The sequence below is a fragment of the Rhinopithecus bieti genome, unplaced genomic scaffold (genome assembly GCF_001698545.2).
Source record: "Rhinopithecus bieti isolate Rb0 unplaced genomic scaffold, ASM169854v2 scaffold_10347, whole genome shotgun sequence".
Classification (NCBI taxonomy): domain Eukaryota; kingdom Metazoa; phylum Chordata; class Mammalia; order Primates; family Cercopithecidae; genus Rhinopithecus; species Rhinopithecus bieti.
This window is the reverse complement of record NW_016806836.1, coordinates 5,549,567-5,562,332: the sequence shown is the minus strand read 5'-3', so window position 1 is coordinate 5,562,332 and position 12,766 is coordinate 5,549,567. Positions and strand designations below refer to the sequence as shown.

Here is a 12,766-nt window from a genome sequence, read left to right as displayed (position 1 = left end):
AAAGCAGGATCTTTCTTTATGCCATTTTGAAGGACCCTGGAGACCTGGTATGTATGTATGTACGTACGTACATATTGAAACCATAATGAGGTAGACCAAGATCTCATACTTGGGTGTCAGTTTTAAGGAATTACTTTTCTCTTGGTAAAGAGTAAGGAAAAGCAGTCAAAAAAAAAAAAAAAAATGCCCATTGACTTAAGGTGAGGGGAGAAAAGCCACCTGCTAGCTCCTGAGCTAGTGAAAAGGTAAGCAACGAATCACAAATTTGAATTCCAGCCTCCAGAGACTTCAGAACAGAGGCTCCAAATGTCCTGATGACAGATGAAAATATGCAAACACTCTTCATTTCGTTCTGACCAAAACAGAAGCAAAAGAGCCAGTTAAAAGCAGCAAATTCATGTTGCATTGCCCAGCCTAGGCGGAATTCCAACAGGGTAACATGGTAAAGCATCTGAGATGAAAAGAGAACAACTTCTGACATTTAAAGAGACACTTCGCAACTTAAACGCTGCCTCTGGGCACAGTTTATGGAGAGGACCACAGCAGCCAGAGAGACAGTTCCATCTCTAGCCATGTGGCCATGTGCACAGGAGGACACCCTACAAAGGCCTCTGGGCGCACATGCAGTGCCTCAAAATGCAGTTTCCCTCCCAGAGAAGAAACATGAAGAGAGCCCACGCCCTGACAAATGCGGAACTCACTCTTCATTTCCTTCCCTTCTCTCTCCTAGGACACCTGTAGATACATAGGATTAAACTTAACCTGGAGATTTTTTTTTAATCCAACATTGTTCTTTAGCAAAACTCTGGAGACAAATTATGGCAGACGTTCGTGTTAAATAGCTGGGAGCCCACTGAAATGAAATAAAGTTTCTCCCCTGATGTTACTATGGCACGCATATGAGGTGACCAGGGGCCTCTCTAGTCCAGGAGAAAACAGACATAGCCCTGTGTCTCTGATATCTCTGTCAGTTAACTCTCCAGTGAAATAGAACGATCCTAAGGATGAAATTGGAAAAATGGATACGTCAAAGGATGAAAGCTTCACACAGACATGCCACCAAACATACAATTATATGTGTGTATACATGTGATAGTGTACAACTACATAAACTCATGAAAACATATGCTCATACACACACACCAACACAGGCATACGTATTCACATGTGCATACTGCAGGAATATTTTTCATGCAGCAACCTTTATTGTTTTCTACAGCTGAACTGAATGATTAATGTTTACTGTGAAAACCTCACTGGCAGGAGAACATGGTTTGCTGTCCTTAGGTAACACATGCTACGCATCTGTTGATTTCCACTGTCAAGTTACCTGGCTCCATCACAAGTACCTGTGTCATAATCGGAAAGAAGAAACACCCCAAGGCAAATATAGAGGCAATCCTAACATACCACAAGTGGATGACCAACAGCTCTAATGGGCCCACGTCCATAAATGCAAGTCACTCACATCAGAACACAACTTCTTTTCCTTCCAGACTCTGAGTGCCAGAAATCATTCTTTTCAACCAGAGCTGTTTCTACTGAAACACCTGTCAGCTTCCCTGTCAGCCCAAATGATCTGTATATGGCATCTAACCAGGGATAGCTGCATTTTTCAAGTTTCTGGAGGGGAAACATCTTATTGAGGTTGAATGATGAGCCATGGGCTAGAAAAAATGGCTCCTAGACATCCCAGGGCCCTGACTTTTAAGATTTAGGGAAGGCCTCTGGGCAAATCTATTAAGTTTTGTGTGCGTGCATGTCTTTTTTAATCTCACAAAAAAAAAAAAAAAAAAAAGGAAAACCACAACAGGACTGACTTCTACTATTCAGCAGACGGAAAAAGATTTGCAAGGGAAGGTCTGTCGTGGGCTCTGGCATCAGAGTTGCAAGATGCCATTAGTAACACGCAAAGGGATATTGACATAATGATACCTCCCTATGTGTCTTCAGTTACTCCACACACTGTTTAGCAACCTTGAGGGAAAAAAGACCAATGTTTCTTAAATTCAATCCTTAAAATAATTAGCACTTAGCATCTGCCTGTGCATGAGTGAGTTGGCTGTAACGTAACATCAGATAGAGGTGGAGTCTGGCAGAGTGAGAGTGAAGATAGGTTAAGCCAGGATCAAGACCGTGTTTATTTAGCAGGTATTTAGCTAGGATTACATATCAGAGACCGATTGGATTCATTTCATGCAATGCTTCTTCCCAACCTTGGATGTTTTTGAGAAATTCTCAAGGAACTTAAAAACAACAAACAAATACAGCACATGGATAGAGCCTCCTCCCCTAGAGATTCTGATTTATTTGGACGGCAATAAGGCCCATCCATCCACCCCTTCATTCATTCAGGTACCTAGCTGCCTATTTATTTATCTATACATTGTTTCAAGCTCTCAAGGTATGATTTTTTTTTCATTTGTTTTTGTTTTGTTTCTGAGACAGAGTCTCGCTCTATTGCCAGGCTGGAGTGCAGTGGCGCGATCTTGGCTCACTGCAACCTCTGGCTCCTGAGTTTAAGCGATTCTCCTGCCTCAGCCTCCCGAGTAGCTGGGATTACAGGCACGCGCCACCACACCTGGCTAATTTTTGTATTTTTGGTAAAGACGGGGTTTCACCATGTTGGTCAGGACGGTCTCAATTTCTTGACCTCGTGATTCAGCCGCCTCAGCCTCCCACAGTGCTGGGATTACAGATGTGAGCCACCACACGGGCCAAAATAGACTTTATTTTTTAGAGCAGTTTTAGCTTCACAGCAAAATTGAGCAGAAGGTATCTCAAGGTGTGATTCTAATCTTCAGCCAGGCTTGAGAACAACTAAATTAGTTAGACTAAAATAATCATCATTACCCCTTGCTAAGATAAAGTATAAATCCATACATTTATCCAAAGAATATTTATTGAGTATATACTATGTGAAAGCTACTATTTTAGGTCCTCGGGACACACTAAAAGGCAAAAATAAATATAGCCTGTATTAGTTATTTCTTTCTTTTTTTTAGACACAGTCTCACTCTGTTTCCCAGGTTGGAGTGCAGTGGTGCGATCTCAGCTCACTGTAGGCTCTGCCTCCTGGGTTCACGCCATTCTCCTGCCTCAGCCTCCTGAGTAGCTGGGACTACAGGTGTCTGCCACCACGCCCGGCTAATTTTTTGTATTCTTAGGAGAGACAGGGTTTCACAGTGTTAGCCAGGATGGTCTCGATCTCCTGACCTCGTGATCCGCCCGCCTCGGCCTCTCAAAGTGCTGGGATTACAGGCGGGAGCCACCGCGCCCAGTGTGTGTTAGTTAAGACCAAATGCTGTCAGGCTGGAGACCAGGGTAAAACTGATGTTGCAGTTCCAGTCTGAAAGTGATCGGCTGGGGAATTCCCTCTTATGCAGGAGAGCTCAGTCTTCTCATCTATTCAGACCTTCAGCTGATGGGATGAAGTCTCATCCATGTTATGGGGAGCAATCTGCTTTACTCAAACTCCACCCATGCAAATGTCAGTCTCATCCAAAAACACCTTCACAAAACCATCCAAAGTATGGTTTGACTACCAGTCTGTCAAACCGTGGTCCAGCCAATTTGACACATAAAATTCCCCAACACAGGACCCATGCCTTCACCAGGGTTCAAGTCTGTTGCGGGGCTGGATGATACTGAAGTACACAAACAAAACAAGTGCAGATTGTGGAAATGGTACGAAGGAAAGCAAGTTGTTAAGACAGGAAACAGAGGGGAACCTGTTTTGGATCAAGTGGACAGGGGAGGGAAAAAGCCTCTTGGAGGTGAAGAAAAGGAAGGAACCAGTCCCGAGGAACGTAGAGTAAAGAGTATTAAAGGCAGAAGGAATGACACAGAGTGGTGAGGGCTGCCAGGGACTGGGTGAGCTTGGGAAATGCCAGGAGGCTGAAGGAGCCAGACTGCAGTCACCGGTGGGAAGAGGAGTGGCAGGTGAAGTTAGAGAGGCAGCCGGGGTCAGATCATTCAGTACCTTGAAGTTAAGATGAAGCCAAAGCAGATGAGGAATAGGATCAGACTCACCTCTTAAGATGTTCTGTCTGGCTGCAGTGTGGACATGTGGAACAGGTGAAGTGTGGAGGGGGGTGGGCAGGGAGGAACTGAAATGCTCCAGGCATCTGAGGGGGAGCTCAGAACTGGATGTGGCAGCGGAGATGGTGCCATGCAGCCTGACCTGTGTCTATTTTGCCAAGAGAAATAATCAAACTTTCTGGTGGATTAGCTGTGTGGCTGCTGTGGGCAATGGATGACGCTCACATTTCTGGCTTGAACAATTTAGAGGAAACAAGAGCTTTTTTCCTTGTTACCAGTCTGGCTCGAGTTATACTCAATAGCGGCCTGCATTATGCAAATCATGTGTCCTAATTAACGTAGATCCAGTTTGAATTATGCAAATTCTTGCTGCAGGCTGTATTAGTCACAATCCAGCTGATTTCCTCCTGCCTAGACTACCTCCTGCCCATCTGGACCACATCCCGTTCTCCACACTGCTCCTCTGTGGACCAGAGTCATGAGCCAGTCTGGGGTCAGTGAGCCCTGAGTGGTCAGTGCAGCAAAGTGGAAGGATGGGAGGAAGTGTACTCATCCATCCAGACAGAGCCACGAACCTTCTCTGGGCTTTGGTCTTTAAGAGCTTCCTTGTGAGCCTATCCACCCAGCTGGTCCCTCTCTCCATCCATGTCTGTGTTGGCTTTCGTTCTGTTCAGAACTGTCTCAGAAGACGCTCCAACCTCCTTGTAATGCATTCTGATGGCTGGTTGATTCCTGGGGCCCGTGCTTTTTGTTCAGATTGAATCCAACCATCTGTGTGCTGAAAAAATATTGACAAACCCTCCGACCTATTGTATCTTTTAAAGGCGCTCCCATACAGGAATGTCGCCTTGTTTTATTGAAGCGAAGTCTGTTTTATTTAACTCTGAATGCCAGGCACCTAGAATAGCTTGTAAGATAAATGCCAATCAACTCTAGCATAATCAAGACACCCATTCCTGCCTCATTAGGGTCTTCTCCTTCCCTTTAAGCTTCTCAGATTTATACACTGTAATTAGAAACTTGGTGATTTTGACTGCTAAACAGAAAGGCTTACTGGGAGGCTTCGTATGTCTGAATTTTAAATATTTTCACACTTCGTTAACCCAGTTGCAAGTGTAACATCTTCTGGCCCAATTCCCTCACACTGTGTGATTTTTATTTTTGGACAAAGACGAGTATAATTAATTGAATTGAAACACATATTGATTACTGTTTTCCATGAACTCTGAACAGCTTGTCTCTGAATGATTTTATTGAAGGGTTTTCAGACAACTGTTTGGTTGGATTGCTTCCCTTGGTGACCTCATTCTGGCTATAAGTGCCTGTCTGCAATTGCGACGGTCTGTGTTCTTGGTGAGTTGTGGTTGTTCCCAAGAGCTGAGTCAGAATGAGAGAGGCCACACCACCCTTCTGCACATCCACACCCTGATTAGGGAACCCTGATGCCTTAATCAAACACAAAAGAGGGTTCTGGAAGAGTCTATGCAGATGTCAAGATTTCCATATTCCTGATGAAAATACTCAGCTGTTTGGGCCTCCGGTGAGCAGGAATATTCCTTAGTGCATTAAATGATCACATTATTCATGCAATGACTACAATGCATTCACCAGGCAGAGCTTTCCAGACCAGTTGATATTCCCTTACCACTTCTACCACCCTCTTGTACAGAGCAAGATTGTGAGATTTGAGAATGTCTCTTAAACCAGTGCTTTTTATGCTTTAACGTACACACGAATCACCTGGGGATCTTGTTAAGAAGACTCTGATTCAGTGGGTCCAGGCTGGGGCCGGAGATTCTGCATCTCTAACATGCCTGCAAGTGATGTTAATGCTGCTAGTTTCTGGACACAAGGCCATTGGTGCTGCCTCTATCTGTGCATGATCTGTCACTCTGTTACGGGAATGATCATAGAAGTGCATTCTGCATCTCCCACTAAAGTGCAAATTCCCAAAAATCTGAGGCCATGGTCTAATTCATCTTAATATTTCCGGCTGCAGCTCAGATGACACCGGAACCAGAGGGCTCTGACGAGGATTCTGAGCTCCCCTTTCAGTGGGCAGAGAGAGAGTCTGAGGCTGCTGCAGAATGAGACTGTTTCACAGCCCTGGAGTAGTAATAGGATCAGGGTGAGACACCCATCTTTCAGGGAAGGTGGGCCCAGGATCTAAGGGTCCATGGCTCCAGGGTGCTTATCAAGATAAGAACTCATTACTGAAAAGAGGGTGTCAAAGCTGGGTTAGCAGCAGTAAAAAGGCAGCTGTAACAAAGATTTCACATCTTCTGCCCAGGTACAAGGTCTTCTAATAAATAGTTCATCTTAATATCATAGATGATGGAAATGTCCTTGCCTCCTGGTGCATTTTCCAGATGTTTCCAAGATGCTTGTGTGCCCACCATCTCTTATCCACACAACAGCTGGATGATCTTTTAAGAATATAAATTGGATCCCTTCATTCCTCTGTGTAGAACTCTCCTAGGGCTTTCCATTCCTTTCAGGATAAAATGCAAGTTCTAGGAGTCCTGGCATCCCTGGCCCTAACCACCCATTCCCCCACACAGTCTCATCACTGTCCTCTGTGCTCAGGAAGCCCCAGTCACTCTGGTCTCCTTTTTACTGTATTTTAAAGACATGCCTAAGTGATTTCCACCTCAGGGCCTTTGCACTTGCTGTTTTTATTCATATGTCATCACTACTTTACCTTCAGAGACTTTGGCTGGCTTATAGGCAAGAATTAAACAGCAAAGAAACTCAAAAATGATGTAGAATCTTTGATTTTGTGGCTTTGACACAGATTTATTTTCCCCTTCATTCTTACCCAGTTGAAGTCTAGAATAGTCTGACACCTTCATACTAGAAAGAGAGGACTGAAGACTGGAGACAGAATGGAACTTAAAGCCACTCACATTTTGGGGAACAGAATTGTCCAAGGATGCACCCAGAGGTTGTGACTTGGACTTGTGCAGAAGGAAATTTAATCTTAACTACTTGGACCTGCTGTATTTAACAATGACATAGTTATAATAATGAAACTTCCCTCCTTCCCCTCCCTTTCTTTTTCTCTGCTTTTAACTTCGCTGAGTCTAAGGTTGTATATAAGAGGCCACAGACAATTCTGAATTTCTCTTCCATTTGCATTATCCTATTTTTCTTTGTAATAAAATATTCTTTTTTGAGGCCAGAAGAGGGTAATTTATAATTTATGAATTTCTCTCTTGAAATTACAACTAGAACCTAATTTAAAAAATCAAATTGGTTTCATCTAATTAAATTTGTAAATTGCCTCATAAACACATGCTTTGTTATAAATGTTTTTAAAAGCAAGGTCTCTTACTTACTGTCTGGGGTTGGATTGGGTTGAGTGCAGAGTAACAGGTACTTCTCATCTCTCTACTCAAGAGAACATACTCTTCTATCAATTGCCAAAAGTTTCTCAAGAGTAGTATTTTCCAGAACAGTGCTTCTGAAACCGTAATGCCCATAGGAATCACCCAAGGATCTTGTTAAACTGGAGAGGCCTGAGCTGCTACATTTCTAACTAGCTCCCAGGTAATGCTAATGCCTCTGGTCTATGGACCACGCTAAGTTGCAGCAAGGGGCAAGACATCTGTACCTGCATTTAGGAGTCCTGGGTTTGGCATCTGGATAATATGACCTTGGTCTTTTCATTTTAACCCTCTGCACTCAATTTCCTCATTTTTATGTAATGATAACAGCTAACATTTATAATGTTATTTCTAAATGCCAAACACTGTGCAAAACCTATATTTAATTGGATCTTCAGAGTAATCCTATAAGGCCATTTTATTATTACCTTGATTTTTCTGATAAAAGACTTAAGGTTCTGAGAGGCCACTTGATGTACTCAAGGTCACAGAGCAAGTAAATGTCAGAGCAGGGATTCAGATCCAGGCTATATGGGCTCAAATGTCACCATCTTTCTTTCCTTAGGCCTCACTAGCTTTTGATACACATGACCACACTCATGTTTATGCTCACAATACAATGGCCTAAATCTATAACCTCCTTAGCTGTCTTTACAGCATCCCTCAATAATTTTGGCATATTCCCCAAAAGTAGCCTCAAATGCTTACAAACAAGTCAATCAGTTACAATACTCTGGTTGTGGTTCTCTGCAATTATAGCCCAAGTCACAGCCAAGAAGCTACTTGAAGGTATCTTTCATCATAGTTGTCTCCCATAGAATCCATGGGAATGCCAACATCCCTGGCATCTGGTCTCTGAAAATCCACAAGGCACCGGATTCACACGAAGTGAGAAGGACATGCTGCTCTAATCTGTACCCACCTTTGTGCGTGGGGCTTCAGAGAGTGCACTATATAATAATGCCTCAATTACAGGAGGTTCTACTCAAAGAGTCTAACTCACAGTTGTGTTTGAACCCTTGGTCTCCCTCTGTTTCTTTCTTCTTATCATGGAATTTTAATCATGATATTTCTAATCCAGTCTACTGCATCATCCTACTAGAGGAAAGTGTACATTGCTCTCAAGGATCCAGTCTAATGCATCACCCTACTAGAGGAAAAAGCATATTACTCTCAAGGAATAATCTGTGCAGAGACATAACTCCACGTGCAGCATCACCCTACACTAGTGGATTCCAAATGCAGGTATGTACAAGGACCAGGGCTTTTCCATGACAAAGCTGCCATCTATCCAATGCAAAATTAGAAAAATTAATGTGACTGTCATGAGTTAGTAAAACATCATAAATTTATTCAATTTGAAGGATGGACTTTTATTCTGAAATTATATCCTTTCTATATTTTTGGAATTATGTCTTTCATAAAACGATGTAAGTAAGAGATGTTGAAGTACCCTAGGTTACTCCCCCAAACCTTTTTAAATGCTACTGGCCTGTGAATTCCAAAAGTCTTCAACATCTGGCACAGAGCGTATTTTACATAACAGTACCAAGTAATTTAACTTCCTAAATCAAGGGTCCTTTCCTTCTGCTTTACAAAGAAGAGTTTGCCAGGCACAACAGATCTTCATTTCATTTACATGTTGTGTGTGTATATGTGTGTCTGTGTATGTGTGTGTGTGTGATTGTGGTCTCTGCTTTACAAAGAATAGCATGTAGATTTGAAGTGATTGGATTTTGTTTCAATTAATTTTCCAGTCCCTGTCTTTCCCAAAGAGGTTTTGAAAATGTACTAGGCAAGGTGTATCGGTATGAGTACCTGCCCTCCTCTTAGGGTACTCCCCAGGAAGAAAGCTTCTCCTAAGCGTGTGGCCTGAGAAAGCTCATAAGTGGTGGGGATGGATGTTTGTTTCTGCCTTCCATGTGGTAATCCTGAGAGCTGCACCAAGCTCCCTGCAATTTCTAAGAGGAAGATGTTAGCTCTCCTGAGGAATGCTAGTTTTAGTGAGATAAGGTGTTTTCTTAAGCACCTTGTACATGTTGGATAATCTTCTCCTTCAGAGTTCTCAGGACCATCTACGACTCTCTAGAGAAGTTGTGGGTCTGTTAGATTAATCTTGAGTACTTTTCCTTCATCAAATACTCCTTGACTTTCCTCCCCAGAGCTCACCTTTCCTTATGGCAGCAATATTCTTCCCCCAAGCCCACTCCCTATACATGCATGCTTCTGCATGAGCACTCAGTGGCTTAAGTCTCTTCACGGGCCTGTGGTACATATTTTGGACTGGGATGCTTGTGTCTTTCCCCCTCATCAGACTCCCTAGGGAAACCCTGAAGAAGTGATTACCACCTTTATTTTACAAATGAGAAAAATGAGGCTTAAAGAGAGGAGGAAGCTACCAAAGGTAACTCAGGAGAAGGTGGAGCTACTAGGACACTAGGCTACATCATTCCAGCTTTGGTATCCATGCCCTTCCCTCTGCATTGCTATGGGTTTCCATTTGATCTAGTATCACAATCTTATGATGTGTAAGAACACAAGGGGTGGAAGGAGACTCAATCTTACTCACATCCCAGTACTTGAATCTTAGCTATATCACCTTTGTTGGAGATTTTTTTTTGGTTTTGTTTTGCAATAAACATTCATACAGTTTGTCTTATTTATGCAACTTTTCTGGAAGGCACATTGTGTTGGCTTGATGGGTACATTCCTGCCTGAGTAGGTTCTGGTTCATCTCTGATACAGTAAGGCCCTGCTAATGCTTGGAAGGGGGGCTTTGGACGCCATCACCTGGATGACAAAATATGCCTTGGACACAGAGCAATTTAAATCTCAAGCATCCTGTGTTCCTGTTTCATAGAATAACTCTGGGATTCTTTTCAAAGCAAAGGGACCGATATTCGTAGAGTGAGCATCATGTGGGTATTGCAGTTTCCCAGATGAACTTTCACTACTGTTTGCCAGGCCTGGGCCTTCTCTTCTACATAAGAACAGTCTGACTCCCTGGGTTTTGGCTCCTTTGCGGATGAAGTCAGTTGTCACCACTGTCATTTCAATGCATGGTATGTACAAATTTCTTTGTCCTTGGGGCTACCAAGACAGTTCCACTGTGTACCATTATGTTTGCACCCCATTGTATTGTCTTCTTTTATTTATTTATTTATTTTTTTGAGATGGAGTTTCGCTCTTTTTGCCCAGGCTGGAGTGCAATGGCACAATCTCGGCTCACTGCAACCTCTGCCTCCTGGGTTCAAGCGATTCTCCTGCCTCAGCCTCCCGAGTAGCTGGGATTACAGGCATGTGCCACCATGCCTGGCTAATTTTGTATTTTTAGTAGAGATGGGGTTTCTCCATGTTGGTCAGACTGGTCTTGAACTCCCGACCTCAGGTGATTCACCCGCCTCGGCTTCCCAAAGTGCTGGGATTATAGGAGTGAGCCACCGCGCCCGGCCCCCACTGTACTGTCAGAAACCTTTTGATAAGTCACATCTTACTCACCTTTATACCTTCAGTGGAATGGGTATTCACCAATGTCAGGCTGAAGTGACTTGAATAAAGCTAAGCCAATGGATGCAGCACAAGGGACCTCCTTACCTCATAGAGCGTGATGACCCCATTGGTCTCATTGGGAGGTTTCCACTGGATGTAGATTTTCTCCTCAAAGGGCCCCCCTTGGATGGATTCTAGAGGAACAGCTCCTGGAACTACAGAATGGAAAAATTATGAACTTGACGTCACCTTCCACATCATTTCTCAAACCCCACTAACCTAGAACAGGGGTTGACAAAGTTTCTATAAAGAACCAGATAGTAAATATTTTAGGTCTGATGGGCCATACATTCTCTATTGTAACTACTCAACTCTGTCATTTTAGCACAAAAATGGCTATCGATAATCCATAAATGAATGGGTACAGTGGTGTTCCAATAAAACTTTATTTATGAAAACAGGCAATGGGCTGGATTTGACCCATAGGCCATAGTTTGCTGACCCATTTTCAGAAGGCTGATCAGGCTTTTCATCAGCAGATTGAGCAAGTCGGTTTATGAACTGAACCTGATAAGGGTAGAAAGGACATGAGCAGTTTCCAGTTCTGCCAGAGGTGGGAATCTGAAAGGAGGTCTTTGCTTCAGGGGTGTCTAATCTTTTGGCTTCCCTGGGCCACACTGGAAGAAGAAGAATTGCTGTGGGCCACACATAAAACACACTAACACTAACAACAGCTCATGAGCTAAAAAAAAACAACAACAACAATTACAAAAAAAAATCTCAGAACATTGTAAGAAAGTTTATGAATTTGTATTGGGCCACATTCAAAGCCATTCTGGGCTGCACGCAGCCCAGGGGCCGCCAGTTGGACAAGCTTGCTTTAGGATTTGTATTTGAGAAATGCAAAGTGAGCTTCCCATCATCTTACCAAGTATCATTTTCTTCACTCTGCCAAGTTTTCTCTAACTTTAGGAAGTGCTTCATCAGTTTCCTGACTAACTCCTGAATCCAACATGAACTATGTGGCTTGAAACCCCAATCCAATTAGAAGAAGCACGCCTTGCTCCAGGAAGGCAGCTAGCTTGACTTGCTGTTGAGTCCCAATGCCTGGCATGAAGTAGATGCATAATAACTATTTGCTGGTTGAATGAATAGGTGAATGAATGACCTATGCCAGCATTTTGCCCTAATGAGTGCAACCTTTCCTGGGGTTCCTTCTGTAAGCCGGTCAGCCTTCCTGCCAGCATCCTCCTGCTGGATTTCACTATTCTTACAACAGTCTGGAAGACGGTGAGCCAGGAAACAAATTATTCCCCAAACTTTCTGCCGTAACCCCTTAGAAATAATGAATTTCAGTAAATTGTTACCAGATCTATTTATATTTTGGCATTATAAAAGCAGGTACTTTCACTAAGCACTTACAGTTGGATTAGAATTTTACCTACATTATTTCACTTAAGCCACAGAACAGCTCTGCCCAGTAAGTATTATCTCCTTTGCGTCAATAAGAGAACTGAGGCAGAGAAAATGGAATAACTTGCTGAAGGTCATATGGCTCTTAAGTTGTAAAGAGGGAACTAAACACCTGTCTGTGAGTTTTAAAGCATATACTCTCAATCATCACACTACGCCTCTCTGCATATAGCCTTGGCCATATGTTGCAATCAGTTCTCCTTTGTTAAATTAAAATATGTTCAGTTTTGCTCATTATGGACATGATACACAGAATTTGTTGAATATTAAGAATATATAAAAAGGTTAAAAAAAGAAAAAAACAAAATTACTCATAATTCAAATGTTCAAAGATATTTTCCAATCTTTTATGCATATAAAATTTTGTTTTATTTATT

At 42.7% G+C, this 12,766-nt stretch overlaps 1 protein-coding gene across 1 annotated transcript in view; it reads right to left on the bottom strand.

Moving 5' to 3' along the window:
* Positions 1-12,766, bottom strand: part of PTPRT (protein tyrosine phosphatase receptor type T) — an 890,462-nt gene that overhangs the window by 372,271 nt on the left and 505,425 nt on the right. The window contains exon 9 of the mRNA XM_017878051.1: positions 11,022-11,131. Within this exon, the coding sequence (XP_017733540.1) occupies positions 11,022-11,131 (110 nt within the window). The remainder of the gene's footprint in view (positions 1-11,021; positions 11,132-12,766) is intronic.